Source organism: Chelonia mydas, chromosome 2, assembly GCF_015237465.2.
Source record: "Chelonia mydas isolate rCheMyd1 chromosome 2, rCheMyd1.pri.v2, whole genome shotgun sequence".
Taxonomy (NCBI): Eukaryota; Metazoa; Chordata; order Testudines; family Cheloniidae; genus Chelonia; species Chelonia mydas.
In genome coordinates, this window is record NC_057850.1 from 142,542,653 (window position 1) to 142,564,588 (window position 21,936).

A 21,936-nucleotide genomic window follows, 5' to 3' on the forward strand; every position below is an offset into this window, starting at 1 on the left:
AGTAGTGCGTGTTTACAGTGAGATACAATCCACCAATAGATGGTGACTTTTTACATAATGAATAACTTTGTAATGATATTCCCAGCTTCAAGGCTGGGTAATAAATACAGAGAAGCTTTTTATCTGTAGGTAACTGGTTTGAATCTAGCCCAGGTCAGTAGTGATCTCTAATCACTAGTCACTAATTACTATCTGGCAGCTATCTGATGACCTAGTAATTCTGTGGAGTCAACGTGGATACTAGTGGACCCACAAAAAACACTCTTATAGTTGGACTGTTCTGCACCCATGCTGGTAGTCTCACCAGAAGCCAAAGATTGAATTCGTGGAGTTAGAATTATTCATTCAGTCCAGAAACTGTAAAAAATGTTGATAACGCACATTGGTGAGGAAGCTTGTACTACTGCTGTTATCCATGCTGTACCTGTTCTCCAGGAAGAGGCTTCTAGTTCTCAGGGCTGTCAGTATGGGACACATCACAGTCACTAAAGTCACTTCAATATCGTATCTTTAATTTTTGTAAAAACTCATTTCTTCCTGCTGTCAGTACAGCTAAGTGGAGTACAAAATTTTCCTTCTAAACTATTGCAGAGATACATCTCTGCTAATGGGAGTTGCATGCTCACCAAGGGAAGAATGTATTCTAAAGCAGCATATGCCCAGCATGCGTTACACACTGGATCTTGACATTCCAATGGATAGTAACAAAAATCAGTTTAGTTTAGTTACTTAAAATATTTGTTTTATATAAAAAGTAATGAGTTCAGATCCTGTTAAAAGTTATGATTTTATTTTAAAAATTTGTATAATTTCCTTAATGCCAAATGATTCTCTTACTTTAGTTTGAAGTCAGGGAGCCCACTTGTGGAGTAAGGTATTAGTCAAAGTGAGTAAGATTATCTGAATCTGGCCCTATGTTTTCAATGTGTAGGGCTAGATTTTTGTCTTCAGGCAAAATCTTTAGGCCTGAGCCAGTGGTGGTGCATAAACTGCCTTACTCTGGGAGTAGCTTCAGGAAGTATTGTGACTCAGAGACATACCTGGGATTTTTTCTCTCCTGTTTCCTCCTTGCTCCTGCGGGGGAGGGAGGTGTGTAGAAAAATTAATGCTATCCTGCGTACCATCATTAAATTTCTACCCCATTCTGCTGTAGTAAGAAGAGAGCCTGAGACATAAACCCTTGTATTAGAGGCCTGGTATGAGGCAGGACCTGCTCACAGAATCTGGCAAGAACAGGGCGAATATTGCAGAAATGCACATTCTTAAGAAGTACTAAGCACAGAGTATTTACGCAAACACATCCCGATATCAAGGATGATACAAAAACATTCCCCAAGGATAACAGGGACACACTGACCCCTCCTAAAAGATAAGGTCAGGATGACAATACATAATAGAGATATTTTGATCGAACCAACATGTGCAGGGTGGTTACTAGGAAGATCGGGGCACTAACTAACTATGTCAAAGGGAGAGTACTAACTTGTTTGTATCAGGGTATAAAGATGTATCTCAGAGGGACTATCTTTGTCTGGCCTAGGGACGAATGGAAAGTCCCGCCATTCACTGAGCTGGTCCATTGTTAAGGGCTTACATTTATTAGTGGTTCAGTAGAGTCTGCAGGATACTAGTACCATGCTTCTTTGACAATAAACCTGGCTGGCTGCTTTTGTCTCTTACCATATCTTGTGGTCATTGGGCGGTTTGCTTGAGGTCTGCCATGCCAGCTGTCTGCGCAGGGCTGGGGCAGCACACAGAGGGAACACATACACGCAGCCAAACATCTATCAACATCTAACCACATCAGCATTGGCTCAGCTACTCTTACCAGCAAGGTGGGGGTCAGAACCCAGGCTCCAACCACTCTGTCCATTTCCCACCCAGTCACTGCCCACCTACTCTAGAGCAGAAATAACTTTGCTTACTACTACTCGCCTATACCCAAGGTCCAGATGGCTCAAGTGGGAATGTGAGCTGGGGGTTACTCCCCTGAATGGGTATATAGTCTGAATCACAATCTACTCCTTAATTATCTTTGGGCATAAAGAGGGTTAAACAAGTGTTTGGTGAAAATGCAACATACGTTGCTGTCATTTTTTAGTGTTTGTTGTTACATGCAGAGTTGGTAGCTTTCATGCCAGGTGTCTGCACCAGACTGAATTTTTTTTTGGAAAGTTTCAGCTATAATGGTCAGCTCTCTCACAGAATGAGTGTTGGGAAAAAGATATAATTTTGATCTCAGAAATCATAATGAAATGATTTTAAGAAGTCCCACTGTCCCCGTGATTTTCCCTGGAAATGCTCCTCTCAGCTGGCATCAATCACCAGAACTGAGATCAGGGAGACTCACTCTTTCCTGTGATCTCAGTGCTCTCCCTGCTGATGCCAGCAGCGTGAAGGAGGAGAAGTATGTTCTTGAACTCAAATGCAGAGGGGGTGAGGAGCAGAAGGGAAGACAGGGACATAAACAAATAGACTAGGTTGGGAATGGTATTACAGCAGAGGGAGGTAGGAAGGAACTTGGACACAGGAACAGAAGTTTTATAACCATTAGAGCACATGATCCTCCAGAACATGTAATTAAACCCAGGATACCCAAGTCTCAACATTCTTCTGCTGTCTAGCAAATACCTGTAAACCTAAATGAGTATCTCACCTCTCCCCTACTAGCTAGACCGCATAGAGGATAACAGCCTACTTCTGCTAAAAGTTCTCCATTAGGTTGAGTGACAGAAGACTGTGCTGTCTAGCTAAATATCTCAAGCCTGCTGATTACCCATGTGGGATCAAGATGATTAAAAAATAATGGAATTTGTTTTTTGTTTGCTTGCTAGAAAATTACATTTATAAAACCCTAAGTTTATGTTAAAAGAATGTTAAGATTACAAAGTCAAGCATTCAAAAGTTAGGGAATGCCAAATGTACAGTTGCCTTTGTAACCCTAATGTTGTTTATATGGAGAGGTTGTATGTATAATATGTGTTACTTTGTGTCTCGAATACAAGAATTGTGCTCATCTATATCCATTAAAAAAAAACTATTAATTTACATTGTCAAGATACAAATTTTCACCATTCATATAATTGACTGAGATCAGTCTGGTGGCTTAGTTTTATAATGTCTTATATTTTTGTTGATATATTTTAACATTCCTTTAAAAACAACTAAAAGCTGCATATTATAATCTTTTCCTTTTTTTTTTTTTTTTTTTTTTAGGTATAGCAGCAATGCTTGTATCCTTCCTGGTGGGTTTATACTATAACACTATCATTGCCTGGGTGATGTGGTATTTCTTCAACTCTTTCCAGGAGCCATTGCCTTGGAGTGACTGCCCACTCAATGCCAACAGAACTGGTACAGATTATGAAATAGGATTTTCATTTGTAAAGCACTTTTTGTCATTAGCAATTAATTCAATAAGAACTTTTTTGTATAAAAATAACATAGCATACCAATTTTATCAGGATTGTATGCAGTGTAGTTGCAGCCATGTCGGTCCCAGGATATTAGAGAGACAAGGTAGATATGAGGTAATATCTTTTATTGGACCAACTTCTGTTGGTGAGAGGGACAAGCTCTGTGTGGCTCGAAAGCTTGTCTCTCTTACCAACAGAAGTTGCTCCAATAAAAGATATTAACTCACTCACCTTGTCTCTCTAACTTTATCAGGGAGCATTTTGATATTTTAATATTTCAGTTTTGCAGAAAAGTATTCACTATACATTTTGACATTTTAAGTGAAATCTGTGTTCTGGAGTTATTATTCCAGCCTTTAGATGAAATAACTGACACATTGTAACCTCTTTAGAACCCGAGCCACTAGGAGAGGGTTGATACATGTATTTTCCCATATATACGGTATTTGCAAATATACAAGATCCAGTGCAAACACTAGTATTCAGGAGCACTTTGGAGATTAGGAAAATGGAGGATTATTAGTACCATAAAAAAAAATCTTGGTAGGTTAAAAAGGATAGAGTTCAATAATGCTTTTGTATGCTTCATGGTATGTAAAGATAGAATGTACCCATTTTCCTCACACTAGCACAATCAAATTTTAAAGTTATAAAGAGCCCCACTCTGTATAAACAAACTCAGAAACACATGAAAATTAATTAAGCATCATCTTTGAAACTTCAGATTTCTGTCACAAGTGAAATTGATAGTTTTCTTTTAACAACTTTTAACACTGTGTCTGAGATTTTCAAAGATGCCTAGGAGCTTTCAAATGGGAAATGACCATCTAAAACCTTTAGGCAGCTTTGAACATTCCAGTCTGTGGCAGAGAAGAGAACAGATTGGAAATTATTTATCTAAAATATGAGAGGAGGCTGCAACATTTTGTGACATATGAATACGTCTCAGTGAGGTGAGACATGTTAGATACAACTTTTCAACTGCACTATTTCAGAAAATAGTAATCACTAATGACAAAATGTATGTGGCACAAGAGCTGCATATTCTGGTAGTCCAGACCAGAATGATATTTAGGTTAGACAGTTATAAAAGATCCAATTCTGGGTGTTGATCTCAGAACAGATTGCCTTGAACCAACAAGAAATGCTTAAATATTGCCCCACTACATGGAAAGACTAATGGTTGATGAACACTGACCGTGTGTGTATGAAGTAGTACAGAGATGGAAGTGCTCCCCACCCCCTTGCAGTCAGGCATGGTGTCTCAGGTGAGCCCCTGTCTCAATTTCTTCCCATCTGGGTATAAGACCAAGCAGGCCTTTCTAGTATGAATGATCAACCTCTTCTGATGGTCTCATTTATTGTAACAGAAAAAGGAAAACATAAATGAAAACTTCAGTCAGCTGCTCCACTGGGAACTCTCCACCTCTGGTTTAATCAATCTTATATCTTGCCTTTCTAGCCATGGAGTACTCTCAGACTGAATTTCCTGCTGGAAGCTTGGGCCTTTCCTGGGTTTTTCGCTGGCTGCCACTCTTTCCCCTTTGTTGAGCAAATCACTGGTAGCTTCCAAGGAGGTTCCACACTCAGTTTGTTCTCCAGGGCTGTTCCTGTCCCTTGCCTATTCCATGGGCCTCTGCTTTCCAGGTAGACATCACTTGGAATAGCTTCCTAACCAGCTCCCTTGAGAAGTCTCTTACCTCAGGAGCTTCCTCTGTCCTGGCTTCTTGACTAAGCCCCCATGAGCTTTTATTAGGCCCAGGTATTTCTTACCTAATTAACTGCTTCCCAGCTACTTGGGCAATTAACTATCTGCAGGTACATCTGGGGTGGGTCACTCTCCTTAGCAGATCCTGTCACAGGTGAAGCTGGGTGCCTTACCCCCACCCCCATAGGGGCCAGCTACCCTGTGATGTATTCCCCCCCCCCTTTTAAAAAATGAACATTGCCCTTCCCAAGGCAAGATTCGGTATTTGCCTATGTCTAAATGGGCTCAACTAGGGTGACCTTATTAAACACATTCTCCAGGACTGAGACATAGGTCACCTAGCAATAATTTCTTCCAGCCAGGGAAGTCCTTCTCGTTGACAAGGAAGTCTGCAAATCCTTTAACCATTCTTCTATTCTCATCACCGAAGTACGACAATATTGCAAGTCATGTTCGCCAAAGTCCTACATTGGTTGTGTGGCAAACAAACTCCTCTATCGTTTTTGGTACATCATAATTCAAAACCAGTTGTACATTTCGTATGGCCAGTCCTCTGATTGCATCAGAGATAATTAACAGCATTAGTCTCTCACCATTGGCAAACCTGAGTCAGGCTGCTTCTTGATCTCCTCAGACACAGCCTTCCAGGATAGATTTTCAGGTACATCCTTTGGCGTTAATGTTATCTTACATCTAGCCTAATTCTCCCTTGTAGTTTCTGATTATTACCAATCTAATCTTTTTTCCTACAGCCTTCAGTAAACAGCTTATGAGAGCCCATTTCTGAGCCTCTTGGATCCACATCACTTCATGTGTGGTGTTATCCACTGGAGAATCACCTTTACTCTCCTCCCTTGAAGGGTCCCAGTTTACCTTTAAGCTAGGCTTCTTTTTAGCTCCACTTTGATTAGGGTTTTGTACTCCTGTTTCCAAAATCTCTGTCTCAGTCCTTCCTCTTATACTTCAGCTCCTTTTTGGGGATGACTTTCTTCCTCACCAGCCTAGCAGCTTTCCCTTTCAGGGGTTTGAGGCACTGCCTCACCCCATCTGTCCTGTGTTGTCTGACATTTCCTGGGACTCAATCCCCTCTTGAGGGCTGCCTTGTCACCCTCTAGGAGTTCAATTCTCTTACCTTGATACCATGGGACTGTTGAAGGATTTTTCATGGAGCTCCCTCAGATCCTTCAATAAGAACAAGTACCGTCATTCTCTGTCATTTGCTTTTATCATCAGATAGGCTAACTCTTGCTTTCGTTTCATGGCTTGAGACAGGGTACAGTCTCTTGAGGAGTGTATTTCCTCTATTTCCTTCAGCGCTACCCACATTTTGGTCCTGTAGTGCCCTGAATTGTGCTGTGATCAGAAGGAGACCCCATTGACCTGAAGGCATGGGATGCATTGTCCTAGGGATGGGGGGTTCCACGACCACCACTCCCAAGAGGAGGAGATGGATGGTAGTGGTCAGGGACTCCCTCCTAATGGGGATGGAGTAATCCATCTGCCAACCAGACTCGAGAAGTGTGCTGCTTGCCTGGAGCTAGAATTCAGAATGTGATGGAGTGGCTGCCAAGACTGATCAAGCCCTTGGATCGCTACCCCTTCCTACTTCTTCACGTGGGCACCAATGACATTGCCAAGAATTACCTTGAGTGTGTCATGCAGACTATGTGGCTCTAGGAAGAAGGGTAAAGGAGTTTGAGGCACAAGTCATGTTTTCATCCATCCTCCCTGTTGAAGAAAAAGGCCCAGGTAGGGAAGTAAATTGTGGAAGTAAATATGTGGTTATGCAGGTGGTGTCAGAGAGAGGGCTTTGGATTCTTCGACCATGGGATGTTGTTCCAGGAAGAAGGATTGCTAGGAAGAGATGTGATCCACCTAATGAAGAGAGGGAAGAGCATCTTTGCAAGCAGGCTTGCTAACCTAGTGAGCAGGGCTTTAAATTAGGTTCGCCAGGGGATGGAGACCTAAGCCCTAAGGTAAGTGAGGAAGTAGCATACCAGGAGGAAACACAAAGAGGAGGGTGCAACAGGGGAGGCCTCCTGATTCATACTGAGAAATCAGGGCAATCGGGTAGTTATCTTAGGTGCCTGTACACAAGTGCAAGAAGCCTGGGAAACAAGCAGGGAGAACTGGAAGTCCTGGCACAGTCAAGGAACTATGATGTGATTGGAATAACAGAGACTTGGTTGGGCAACTCACATGACTGGAGCACTGTTATGGATGGGTATAAATTATTCAGGGACAGGCAGGGGAGGAAAGGTGGAGGAGTTGCACTGTATGTAAGAGAGCAGTATGATTAATCAGAGCTCCAGTATAAAACTGGAGAAAAGCCTGTTGAGAGTCTTTGGGGTAAGTTTAGGGACAAAAGCAACAAGGGTGATGTCGTGGTAGGTGTCAGACCAGGAGGATGAGGTAGATGAGGGTTTCTTCGGATAATTCACAGCAGTTTCTGGATCACAGGCCCTTATTTTCATGGGGGACTTCAATCACCCTGACATCTGCTGAAAGAGCAATACAGCAGTGCACAGACAATGCAGGACATTTTTGGAGAGTGTTGGGGAAAACTTCCTGGTGCGAGTGCTGGAGGAACCAACTAGGGGCCATGCTCCTCTTGACCTGCTTCTCACAAACACGGAAGAATTGATAGAGGAAGTAGAAGTGGGTGGCAACCTGGGAAGCAGTGACCATGAGATGGTCGAGTTCAGGATCCTGACAAAAGGAAGAAAGAAGAACAGCAGAATATGGACCCTGGACTTCAGAAAAGCAGACTTTGATTCCCTCAAGGAACTGATGGGCAGGATCCCCTGGGAGGCTAATATGAGACAGGAAAGGAGTCCATGGCTGTATTTTAAAGAAGCCTTATTGAGGGTGCAGGAACAAACCATCCTGATGTGCAGAAAGAACAGCAAATATGGCGGGTGACCAGCTTGGCTTAACAGCGAAATCTTTGGTGAGCTTAAACACAACAAGGAAGCTTACAAGAAGTAGAAACTTGGACAGATGACTAGGGAGGCATATAAAAATATTGCTCCAGCATGCACGGGTGTAATCAGAGAAGCCAAAGCACAATTGGAGTTGCAGCTAGCAAGGGATGTGAAGGGTAACAAGAAGGGTTTCTGTAGGTATGGTAGCAACAAGAAGGTCACGGAAAATGTGGGACCTTTACTGAATGGGGGAGGCAACCTAGTGACAGATGATGTGGAAAAAGCTGAAATACTCAATGCTTTTTTTGCCTCGGTCTTCACAGACAAGATCAGCTCTCAAACTGCTGCACTGGGCAGCACAGTATGGGGAGGAAGTGAGTAGCCCTCAGTGGTGAAAGAACAGGTTAAGGACTATTTAGAAAAGCTGCACATGCCCATGTCTGTGGGGCCGTATGCAATGCATCCAAGGGTGCTGAGGGAGTTGGCGGATGTGATTGCAGAGCCATTGGCCATTATCTTTGAAAACTCGTGGAGATTGGGGGAGGTCCCGGACGACTGGAAAAAGGCAAATATAGTGCCCATCTTTAAGAAAGGGAAGAAGGAGAATCCGGTCAGCCTCATCTCAGTCCCCGGAAAAATCATGCAGCAGGTCCTCAAGGATTCCATTTTGAAGCACTTGGAGGAGAGGAAAGTGATCAGGAACAGTCAACATGGATTCACCAAGGGCAAGTCATGCCTGACCATCCTGATTGCCTTCTATGATGAGATAACTGGGTCTGTGGATATGGGAAAAGTGGTGGATGTGATATACCTTGACTTTAGCAAAGCTTTTGATAATGGTCTCCCATAGTATTCTTGCCAGCAAGTTAAAGAAGTATGGATTGGCTGAATGGACTATAAGGTGGATAGAAAGCTGGCTAGATCATTGGGCTCAACGGGTAGTGATCAACCCGTCTTGATGTCTAGTTGGCAGCCGGGATCAAGCAGAGAACCCCAGGGGTCGGTTCTGGGGACAGTTTTGTTCAACATCTTCTTTAATGATCTGGATGACAGGACAGATTGCACCCTCAGTAAGTTTGCGAATGACACTAAGATGGGGGAGAGGAAGATATGCCGGAGTGTAGGGATAGGGTCCAGAGTCACCTAAACAAATTGGAGGATTGGGTCAAAATAAATCTGATGAGGTTCAACAAGTACAAGTGCAGAGTTCTGCACTTAGGACGGAAGAATCCCATGCACTGCTACAGGCTGGGGACCGACTGGCCAAGTGGTAGTTCTACAGAAAAGGACATGGGGATTACAGTGGGTGAGAAACTGGATATGAGCCAAGAGTGTACCCCTGTTGCCAAGAATGCTAACGGCATATTGGGCTGCATTAGTAGGAGCATTGCCAGCAGATCGAGTGGGAAGTGATTATTCCCCCCTATTCGGCACTGGTGAGGGCACATCTTTAGTATTGTGTCCAGTTTTGGGCCCCCAATACAGAAAGTATGTGGACATATTGGAGAGAGTCCAGCGGAGGGCAACAAAAATGATTACGGGGCTGGGGAACATGACTTATGAAGAGAGGCTGAGGGAACTGGGCTTATTTAGTCTGCAGAAGAGAAGAGTGAGGGAGGACTTGATAGCAGCCTTCAACTATCTGAAGGGGGGTTCCAAAGAGGGTGGAACTAGGCTGTTCTCAGTGGTGGCAGATGGCAGAACAAGAAGCAATGGTCTCAAGTTGCAGTGGGGGAGGTCTAGATTGGATATTAGGAAAAACTATTTCACTAGTGAGGCACTGGAATGGGTTACCTAGGAGGTGGTGGAATCTCCACTGTCAAGGTTCCTCCCCCACTCTGAACTCTAGGGTACAGATGTGGGGACCTGCACGAAAACCTCCTAAGCTTACTTTCACCAGCTTAGGTTAAAACTTCCCCAAGGTACAAATTAATTTTATCCTTTGACCCTGGATTTCCACTGCCACCACCAAACTTTAACTGGGTTTACTGGGAAACGTAGTTTGGACACGTCTTTCCCCCCAAAATCCTCCCAACCCTTGCACCCCACTTCCTGGGGAAGGTTTGGTAAAAATCCTCACAAATTTGCATAGGTGACCACAGACCCAAAACCTTGGATCTGAGAACAATGAAAAAGCATTCAGTTTTCTTACAAGAAGACTTTTAATAGAAGTAACGGAATCACCTCTGTAAAATCAGGATGGTAGATACCTTACAGGGTAATTAGATTCAAAACATAGAGAATCCCTCTAGGCAAAACCTTAAGTTACAAAAAGGTACGCAGACAGGAATAGTCATTCTATTCAGCACAGTTCTTTTCTCAGCCATTTAAAGAAATCATAATCTAACACATACCTAGCTAGATTACTTACTAAAAGTTCTAAGACTCCATTCCTGTTCTATCCCCGGCAAAAGCAGCATACAGACAGACACAGACCCTTTGTTTCTCTCCCTCCTCCCAGCTTTTGAAAGTATCTTGTCTCCTCATTGGTCATTTTGGTCAGGTGCCAGCGAGGTTACCTTTAGCTTCGTAACCCTTTACAGGTGAGAGGATTTTTCCTCTGGCCAGGAGGGATTTTAAAGGGGTTTACCCTTCCCTTTATATTTATGACATCCACTCTTAGATGTTTTTATGGCCCGACTTGACAAAGCCCTGGGTGGGATGGTTTAGTTGGTGTTGGTCCTGCTTTGAGCAGGGGATTGGAATAGATCACCTCCTGAGGTATCTTCCAACCCTACTCTTCTATGATTCTGTGATTCTTCTATGATTTCTACTTTGCCCTGTGGGCTCTAGCAACCATGTTTTCTAAGGTTGTCTTCTAACCTTGTCCATGAGGAGTTGGGTTTGCTTGGGTAGTTGTAGAGGTTACCACCAATACTGCAGCTTCTATAGTCAATTCTGTATTGGCAGGCGCTGATTATAAGTCCTTCGCTGAGTTGTGAATCCATCTCCCTGCACCATCTTCCAGAATGCTTGGACTGTTGTCCACTCCCCTGTGGGGACGTAAGCCCCTTAGTAAACAGTTACCATGTTTTCCATCTCAATGTCCATATTCATGCCCCCTTCACACAGCTCTTCTCTCTCCTGGACTATTTTTGTCCTTTCAGTTCCTTAACTTGCTTACAGGAGGGGGCCCTGGACTTAGGAGGATTCCTGTAGTTAGGTGTTGATGTCATCCTGTTGCCTCACAATTGCCTCCTCATTCTGCCGCTGTTGCAGTTCTAGGCTTTGCACTGTGTTCTGGTCCCTTAGCAGCTTCATCTCCTGGGTCTTCAATGTCCAGATCTGGTCCTGGAGGGCTTGCAGAGCCACTTCATGCTGCTTCTGCTGGCTTTGCAGCTGGTCCCACACACCAGAGAGAGATGGTTTCACTGTTGCAGTTTCATAGAATCATAGACTATCAGGGTTGGAAGGGACCTCAGGAGATCATCTAGTCCAACCCCCTGCTCAAAGCAGGACCAATCCCCAATTTTTTCCCCAGATTATTCCTAAATGGCCCTCTCAAGGATTGAACTCACAACCCTGGGTTTAGCAGGCCAATGCTCAAACCACTGAGCTATCCCTCCCCCACCCAAGTTTCTGATTGTGGTTGCAGCTTGTCATTTGTCCTTTGTTGAAGCTCATTGATTTTGGTTCTGCTATCATTGTAAAGAGCTTCCTTCTCCAACTGTAGCTGTTGATGCTTATGCTTCAGTTTATTGGTGAGCTTATTCAGCTCTGAAGCTGGGAGGTCTTGAGTTGCTTCGCCATCTCCAGACTCCCAAGTTGCTTCTTTAGCAGCCTCTTTCTCTTCTTTCTTCATCTCCCATTTTAGCTCAACCTCCAACAGCAGTTGCTGGACCTGGTGGGGATGTTGCTGTTTGCTTCCACTTCAGGTTCAGCTGCTACTTCAAATCCTTCAGTGAAGCGCTGCCTTTCTGCTCCAGTATGTGTTGTCCATCCACAGTGACTTTCACCTCCTGTAACTTTCTGATGTCTATTAAATTAATCATGTCTGGCTGTGCTTTCTAGAGTGCTCTGTCAGGAACCGCAGGGCTCTGTTTCAGCTCCTGGGAACTTGTCCTGTAGCCTAGTTCATTTTCCACCATTGCAGCTTGGTGGCTATCAGCCTGGCATATCTTGGACTGTGAGTCCAATGCATTGCTTCTTCTCTAGAGTCAGGTCTCCCTGACATTGAGTACTGGTGCTGGCTGCCCTGTGACAGGAAGCACTCTGTATAACACAGGCCACAGAACTTCCCCAAAATAATTCCCAGAGTGTCTGTTTTAGAAAAACACCTAATCTTGATTTTAAAATGTTCAGTGTGAGAGAATCCACCACAACCATTGCTAAATTGTTCCAATGATTAATTATTCTCACCATTAAAAATGTATGCCTTATTGTCTAGCTTCAATTTCCAGCCATTGGATCGTATTATACCTTTATTTGCTAGACAGAAGAACCCATTATTAATATTTTTCCCCAAGTAGATACTTATAGACTGCAATCATGTCACCCTTTATTCTCTTTATTAAGCTAAATATTGAGCTCCTTCAGTCTGTCACTATAAAGCATGGTTTCTAATCCTTTAATCATTCTCGTGGCTCTTCCCTGAACCTTTCTCAACATCCTTCTTGAACTGTGGACACCAAAACTGGACACAATATTCCAGCAGCTGATGTACCAGTGCCAAATACAAACCTCCCTACTGCTCCTCAAGATTCCCCTCTGTATGAATCCAAGGATTGCATTCATCTTTCTGGCCACGGTGTTGCACTGGGAGCTCACGTTCAGCTGCTTATCCACCATGACCCTCAAATGTTTATCAGAGTCACTACTTCCCAGGATAGACTCCTTTATCATATCACTATTTTCTTTGTTTCTAGATGTATACATTTACATTTAGCCAAACTTACCTGTTCATGCAGAGAGATCAACAATCAGTAGATCCACCTGTACATTGTTCCAACTCTAGAATTGTGCCCTTTATATTGAGAAGAAAGAGGGCAATTAATGGCAATAGGGACTCTTGCTTCAAGGACATTCCAGAAGGGAATTCTCAGAAAAGATCTCTTGCAAGATAAAAACAATGGAAGGCTCAAAGATTTTTTTTAAAATTGAATTTGGAGAAGGAGGTTCTCCCTGAAGAACACCCATGCATACATCTCTTTTATTTGAAAAAAAAATCCAAAATATATACTGTAGAAACGGTACCTGTTTTCATAACTTCCCTCCCCTTTTCTTCTCCCCAAGCCACCATAACCGCCTCATAGCCAGTCAATAAAAGGCGGGAAAGGAAACTCATATACAAGAGTCTTTCTCCTATTCAGCTTCACAGACTTAATAAAACAACAGGTTTAATAAAACAACAAAGTCTCTGTGAGAATTGCCATTAGGCTGGCCTTCTGTAAGAATCTATTAGTTTCCCATGGAACCAGGTTTAAGAGGTTCTGAGACTTACCAACCAAATTTCAGTGGGATTACAGTTGTGTAATTTAGGATAGAATTAGACCATCAGTGTATAATTATTTTACATATCTATAATAAATTTACTGAATGACCATTTGTTTTATGGTTACAGGTTATGTAGAAGAGTGTGCCAAGAGTTCTCCTGTAGATTATTTCTGGTATAGAGAAACTTTAAATATTTCCACTTCCATTGATGATTCAGGCACCATACAGTGGTGGCTTTTACTGTGTTTAACATGTGCCTGGGGAGTACTGTATGTGTGCACAATCAGAGGCATTGAAACAACAGGAAAGGTACATTTTGTTTTATATGAGAGTGAGATATACAAATTCTGTTGTGATTCCCTATTTAACAGGAGGACATGTGAAACTAGTCACATTATAAAAGCTACATATTTCATAAGCAAAAGTAATACTATTGCCAATGTCAATTAAAAAAATATTATATCTCAGCAATCCTTTTGCACAGGGAAGTAGGATGGATGGGGATTCAATTTATGTGTGGATTCAGTAGGATCCAGCTCCCTGATCTCAACAAGCTTTTCTCTCATTCTGTACTTATTTACCTTTAAGATGTCTTTAATGAAGGATCCAAGATCCAATGTTCTTTTTGCTATGACCATTTTCAAATCATATGTGTATGTCCTTATTTGGGTTTGTGCTCATCCCTCAATACTTACTATCTAAATACCAAATCCAAGATTTTAAAAAATGAGTACCTAAAGTTAGGCTCCTAAGTGCACAGTTAAGCACTTAAATAAGTATCCTGATTTTTAAAAATGTTGCGCATTCAGCAGCTCCCAAATTTTTGTAATAGCCCCTAATTATCAACAGTAATAATCAGACATCAGGTTGTAGATTTTTCCCCCCATAGTTAGTGGTCATGACAGAATGACCTGATTTCAATGCTGAAGAGTTACAACCTGTCTTAAATTGAGCACTGACTCAAAATATATATATTAATAATTCAAAATATACGTGTACTGCATTTCTCAAACATAAGAGTTCCAACAGTATGTTACTCATGACCAATTTGACACTTTTTTTCTGTTGTTTATCTGTTGTTTCACATTTCATTGTTTTCTCCTCTCATTTCCTTCTTTCTATGCTATTTTTCACGAAACAGTATTTATCTCATATTTTATAATATTTACATGTTCCTCCTCCAGGCAGTGTATGTAACATCAACTCTTCCTTATGTTGTGCTTACCATTTTCCTGATCCGTGGCTTGACATTGAAAGGGTCAGTCAGTGGAATTGTATATCTCTTCACTCCCAATGTAAGTGATTGGATTCTTTTGTCTGTGAATGAGGCCATTAAGTAGATATCTGTATCATTAATGACAAGTAGAAAATAAACCCCTTCCATCAATATGTATTCTGACTATCCTTCAGGCATCCTAAAAGCCATTTCCTTAAGGCTTGAGTTGGATGGTAGAGCCCTTCTTTGCATTAGACGCAGTGGTTCCCAAACTTGGTTCGCGGCTTGTTCATGGTAAGCTGCTGGCGGGCTGTGAGAAGCTGGGGGGAGGGATAGCTCAGTGGGTTGAGCTTTGGTCTGTTAAACCCAGGGTTGTGAATTCAATCCTTGAGAGGGCCATTTGGGATCTGGGGCAAGAATTGGGGATTGATCCTGCTTTGAGCAGGGGGTTGGACTAGATGACCTCCTGAGGTTCCTTCCAACCCTGGTAGTCTATGAGTTTACCTGAGTGTCTACAGGTACGGCTGCTGGCAACTCCCACTGGCAGCTCCCTTTCCCGGCCAAACAAAGCATCTTGCGGCCCACCACGGGCTTACCCTGAACAAGCCATGAACCAAGTTTTGGAACGACTTCATTAGAGGAACACATTAGGAAATTGTTAATAATTGCATGCTAGCCATTTGGGTCTTCTGTTGTAGTGGTGATTACGGTCTCAAACCTATCACCATATCATGCTGATTATTCTTTCAGACATGAAAGAATATATGCTACCCTCAAATTATGTTGCTGAACTCCTGAATGGGCCAGAGGGATCATTCCAGAACAATGTTAACTATTTTCTCACCTCCTACTACATTCTGCTTCTAGAATGCTTCCATACTCTACCAGTAGAAAGCACTTGACCTGAGTTTCAAACATAAATGGTGGAATTAGGATGGGATTATAGTCCTATCTTGGAATTTTCTGTCCAGATATCTGTATTAAAATGGTTTATTTTCAGAGCAGTTTCTCACTAAAATAAGTGTTCAGCTGCCATGGGAAGCCCAGATATCAGGGTTTATCTACTGATCAATCAGTATTAAGTGGTACAACTTAAACACTTTTTGGAGGAAAGAGATAAGAAATCTACTGTCACCTACAGGGAGACAATTATTTGCATAATCTTGTCTTTGTATACATTTGTTTATTTAATTTTACTTATATTTAATTTTAACACACAGGAAACACAAAGAAAAGTAGTTTATAAAAGCACTCATTTTGTTTGCAGTCTATGTTTTAAGAGTGAGAATTAACTATGTACCATCTCTCCAATGATCTTGTTCCAGTCACTATTATGACGTTCTGATATTCAGCATAAGCTGTAATATTTATACATCATAAGATGTCATATTATACATTCATGAAGCCTTTTGTCTGATACCTCAGGTTACTGAATTGGCTAACCCAGTCACATGGCTGGATGCTGGAGCCCAGGTATTCTACTCTTTCTCCCTTGCCTTCGGAGGCCTCATCTCCTTCTCTAGTTACAATTCCATTCAGTAAGTAGCAAGCACAAAAAGTACAATTTGATATCAGTATTTCATTATTTGAGATAAAGTGTTGCAGTTAGATTCTGCCCTTTAATTGCATAATTATTTAGGGCTGTATGGTTCTCAGCTCCAACAGTTGAGAAGACTCAGACCCAGCACATCTTCTTTGGAGGGATAAAAGAGTACAACTTCAATCCTCTTTTCTCTTCATCCTTTGGAAGCCCTTGTTCTTTTCTCATATCCTAGCAGAGCGCACCAATGCACTATAATACTAATGAATTCAGCATAAACCTGTATGATGTGAGTCACTACATACTGAATGTTTCCTCCCCCTTTCCCACCCTCACCCTTCAGAGCAAAGCTGTAAAGCAGGGGAGGAAATGGCAAAATAGGCCAGTCGGTGGAAACTTGGTTTGTTCAGAACGCATCATGCCATGGGGTCCAGAAGCAGTGCACAGTCACAAGGCTCTTGCATAGATAGCCAGAGCCTCTGTTGGGCTCAACAACTCTGTAAATGTAAGGAGAAGAATCCAAGTCAAGTCTGCAGCTGGGTAATCCCTGCTCCCTAAATAGGACAGTTCTAAAGAAATTCCATCTTTGGGCAGTTCATGGCAATTCATATACTATACCCGAGTTTTCTCCACACATAGCGGACAATAACAATGAGGAGTGCGGTGGCACCTTAAAGACTAACAGATTTCTGTGGGCACAAGCTATCGTGGGTAAAAAACCCACTTCCTCAGATGCATGGAGTGAAAATTGCAGATACAGGCAAAAATATATTTTGGCACATGAAGAGAAGGGAATTACCTTACAAGTGGAGAACCAGTGCTGAAGGCCATTCAGTCAGGGTGGATGTGGTTCACTCCCAATAATTGATGAGGAGGAGTCAATACCAAGAGAAGGAAAAATGCTTTTGTAGTGAGCCAGCCACTCCCAGTCCCTATTCAAGCCCAAATTAATGGCAAATGAATTGTAGCTCTGCAGTTTCTCTTTGAAGTCTGTTTTTGAAGTTTTGTGGCTGAAAAATGGCTACTTTTAAACCTGTTATTGAATGTCCAGGGAGATTGAAGTGTTCTCCTACTGGCTTTTGTATGTTATCATTCCTGATGTCTGATTTGTGTCCATTTATCCTTTTAAGCAGAGACTGTCCGGGTTGGCCAAATGTACATGGCAGAGGGGCATTGCTGGCACATGAAGGCATATATCACACTAGTAGCTGTGCAGGTGAATGAGCCCCTGATGGTGTGTCTGGGCCCTATGATGGTGTCGCTAGAGTAGATATGGGGACAGAGAAGGCAATGGGGTTTGTTACAGGGATTGGTTCCTGGGTTAGTGTTTCTGTGGTGTGGTGTGTAGTTGCTGGTGAGTTTTTGCTTCAGGTTGGGGGGCTGTCTGTAAGTGAGGATTGGCCTGCCTCCCAAGGCCTGTGAGAGTGGGGGATCGTTTTCCACAATAGGCTGTAGATCATTGATGATGCATTGGAGAGGTTTTAGCCGGGGGCTGTACGTGATGGCCAGTGGTGTATTTTCCTTGTTGGGCCTGTCCTGTAGTAACTAATTACAATATCCACCTGGGGAAGTGAGGAAACAGATCGACAGAGGGAGATGGGTACCCAGAAGTCACCTACTACAGGACAGGCCCAACAAGGAAAATAACAGAACCCCACTGGCCATCACGTACAGCCTTCCGCTAAAACCTCTCCAGCACATCATCAACGATCTACACCTCCTCATCAATTATTGGGAGTGGACCACATCCATGTTGACTGAATTGGCCTTCAGCACTGGTTCTCCACTTGTAAGGTAACTTCCTTCTCTTCATGTGCCTATATATATTTATGCCTGTATCTTCAATTTTCACTCCACGCAACTGAAGAAGTGGGTTTTCTACCCACAAAAGCTTATGCCCAAATAAATCTGTTAGTCTTTAAGGTGCCGCTGGACTCCCTGTTGTTTTTGTGGATAAAGACTAACACGGCTACCCCTCTGATACATAGTGGACAATGTAGTCCTTTGATTTTTCAGTGTCCAGATAATGCATTTCTTCCTTCACTTTATTGAAGCAAAACTCCCTTTAACTTCTTTAATGAGTTTTTTGTCTGAATCGACAAACTAAAGATTGCAGGATTTGGTCTCAAGAAATACATTACATACACTGAGAGATAAAATATATTATCAAGTCAATAGAAATTATGACAAATGGATGGAGTTGGGGGTTGAGTTATACTAACCAGAAAGTTACAGGCACTCTGTAATCAAATATCAGTTGTGCCCATTTGCTATTGGATTCTCATTATACAAAATGTTATGGGTTTAATACAGGGGTAACTGATGAAATTTACAAAAAAGAAAAGGAGTACTAATGGCACCTTAGAGACTAACCAATTTATTTGAGCATAAGCTTTCGTGAGCTATAGCTCTGAAACCTGATGAAATTTAGTGGCAGGTGAGACATAGAAGTTTACACTAGATAACTTAATAGTCCTTTCTGGCCTTAAACTCTATGAATGTATGTAATGTGTGTCACAGTTTCAGGGTACTGCATCTGTATCCACTCCTCTCCATGGTCCACACCAGGAGTGCCTAGTCAGGTTCTCAGGTCTCTAGCAGTCACCTGTCTCTAGGCAGGGATCCTCGTCCCACTCTATTCTGATCAGAAAGTTTTAAGGTGGCTCAGCTCCCTGTGATATCCCCAGTAAGCCAGCCTTCCTAACAACCAGTGCCTGTATGTTGCTTTCTCTCCAAGGGCTATGAACTGTGTACTGCCAGCAGTTACAGGTTACTTCACAGCTTTTTCTCAGCAAGAACATTTAGTCTTAAAGTAAAATCATACAGAGAAAACATAACAACAATAAACAGATTTAAGCACACTAAATTTATCAGGTGTTTGTTTGCTGGATGAGAAAGAAGTCCCTGAGTCAGTTTAAACCCAGCCTTTTTATATAAAAAATCCCTTTCTTTGTCTCTTGGTCTCTGGGAAACCCAGTATGAACGAGAATATGCAAACCTCCCAGGGAGTGATACCTCTCTGGAAGTGTTTACAAAGTGATTCACTTTAATCACTCCCCACTGCTTTGGTTTATGGAGTAGCTGTGATAACCCTCTTCCCTGGAGTTTCATATAATCTATGGCCCACGGTGATATATAAACTTAATACAATATGGTCCCCAAAGATATTGCATGAGGTTGCAATATCTGTCACAGTGTATATGATGCATCGTGCCTTATTTGAGCACACTATTCCGGATGTGAATGCACAGAATTTCTCATTGTTTCATGATCGTTGTGAGTATCTCTTATCCGAGGTGAAGTTTTCAAATACAGGTGAAATACGCCTCAAAAATGTAGGTGTGCTCTTTGTGCCAGAGATAGCTTTCATTTACACACACAGATAATTGGCATTTGGGGCCCTCAGGGCCTCTAGCTGCTGAGTCCCCATGATTTTGGGGGATAGATACAAGTCAATGATAATTTTTTAAAAAAAAGTTTCTAGCCTTTTTTTATTGTATAGATAACCTTAAAACAAATATAAGCTATGCAAGAGTTCATGATTTGTAAGGGGTAAAATATAAACTGGTCACTAGGGCTGACACTCTGTCACAGTGATTAGGAAAAGTCACATTATTCATATCCTTTCCCCTTCCCCCAACAAAACCATCTTGCAAGCATGCGAATGAGAGCAATACTCTTACATTCTATATTCTTACATTCACATAACACAAGAACTAGGAGTCACTAAATTAAATTAATGGGCAACAGGTTTAAAACAAACAAAAGGAAGTATTTCTTCACATAATGCACAGAAAACCTGTGGAACTCTTTGCCAGAGGATGTTATGAAGGCCAAGACTACAACAGGGTTCAAAAAAGAACTAGATAAGTTCATGGAGGATAGGTCCATTGATGGCTATTAGCCAGGATAGTGTCCCTAACCTCTGTTTGTCAGAAGCTGGGAACAGGTGACAAGATGGATCACTTGATGATTATCTGTTCTGTTCTTTCCCTCTGGGGCAACTGGCATTGGCCGCCATCAGAAGACAGGATACTGGTCTAGGTCGACTTTTGGTCTGACCCAATATGGCCGTTCTTATGTTCTTATTCTAATTTATCCTCTGACATATCGATAATTTAGCTTAATTACAACTTTATTTCTTCAAGTATAACCTTTGCAAATGATTGATTAATTTTAACTGTATTGAAAGTTTGATGTAGCTGTGTTATTCCTTCAATCTAATTAAAGACAAAAATGACTGAGCAATGTTAAAGTTCTTGAGGATACAGTTTTTAATTAAGTTTATCTCAACCTAGTTAACAGATTTGTTTCTAAACTCTCAGAGAACTTTTTATATACATATAAATTAGTGTCCTGATCCTGTGATAATCCCAATAATCAATTTTTAATATTATATATATATATTGGGGAAAATTCACTGATGTTTCTGTCTTTTGATTTACAGCAACAACTGTGAGAAAGATGCTGTGATTATCTCTATAATCAATGGTTTCACATCCATTTATGCAGCAACTGTCATATACTCCATCATTGGGTTCAGGGCAACAGAGAGATATGATGACTGTTTCAACAGGTAAATTGTAATAAAACCTAATTACACAGACTTTTGTTTAGCATGAGTGGAAGCAGCCTGCCTTTCCACACCATTAGTTTAGTTAGAATTATTCTGTTATTCATGTGAATAGCACTTGCTTGCACAAGGAGCCCTATGGACCAGTTACAGGATCTGGTCCCATATTGTTGACTGTAACTTAAACAAAAATCATGATCATGTCCAAGATCAATAACTTTTGATCATCTGATTTTCTAAGATGTGTTTATTTCATTGTAAATGAAAAGTAAATAAACCAAAATGATGGTACCATAATGAGTGGCAGTTGTTTGACCAGTCCTCCTTTTCCACCTATAGCCACCTTAACCTTTGAAAGTTCTGAACAGTGATGTTTTAGAGAGTTAAAACCATCCAGTCATTGATATTCCATTTTGTGAGATAATTTTGTCAATATAGTTCTTTCAGAAATAGCTATTAAGGAGGCAATTTCCATTGGCACAGAGGTAGATCAAATTGGCAAAATACCCACCATGAATACTGAAATAACTATAGTTTTACATGTAATGAGACAATTTACCATTAGCATAATCAGGCATAAACCACTGAATTCAGGACTGGTCAAATATTTCAGTGAAAATATTTTTGCAGAAAATTGGGTTATCCACCAAACCATTTTTTTTATGTGTGTATGTGAAAAGGAATTGTTTTCCACTGAATTTTCATTCCTGAAAACAAAAAATAAGTTAGCCAGAACCCAAACTATTTCATAGAATATCAGGGTTTCCCCAGGTCCTTAAGTGGCTCCCTCAAAGATTGAACTCACAACCCTAGGTTTAGCAGGCCAATGCTCAAACCACTGAGCTCTCTCTACCCCCTACTGATTCAGTTATCCTGCTATGGTTTGTCATGAGAGTTATAGTTTGGTTTCCTCAGGTCCCCATTCTCCTGTATAAACTAGGCTCCTCAGCTGGACTATATCTCCCATGATGCACCAAAACTGGGGACTCCCATGATGCAGCCATTTCCCCTCACTGTGAGGTGAGACCATGCTGCATCACAGGAGATATAATCCATCCATAGAACCCAGGCTATAAAGGTGAATGGTAGCATGAGAAACCATAACTACAACTCTCACGAGGCCCTG

General features: G+C 41.8%; 1 protein-coding gene across 1 annotated transcript in view; it reads left to right on the forward strand.

Moving 5' to 3' along the window:
- Positions 1-21,936, forward strand: part of LOC102929740 (sodium-dependent neutral amino acid transporter B(0)AT1) — an 81,370-nt gene that overhangs the window by 35,423 nt on the left and 24,011 nt on the right. The window contains exons 3-7 of the mRNA XM_007052653.3: positions 3,217-3,354; positions 13,609-13,790; positions 14,666-14,776; positions 16,123-16,235; positions 20,685-20,813. Of these exons, the coding sequence (XP_007052715.2) occupies positions 3,217-3,354; positions 13,609-13,790; positions 14,666-14,776; positions 16,123-16,235; positions 20,685-20,813 (673 nt within the window). The remainder of the gene's footprint in view (positions 1-3,216; positions 3,355-13,608; positions 13,791-14,665; positions 14,777-16,122; positions 16,236-20,684; positions 20,814-21,936) is intronic.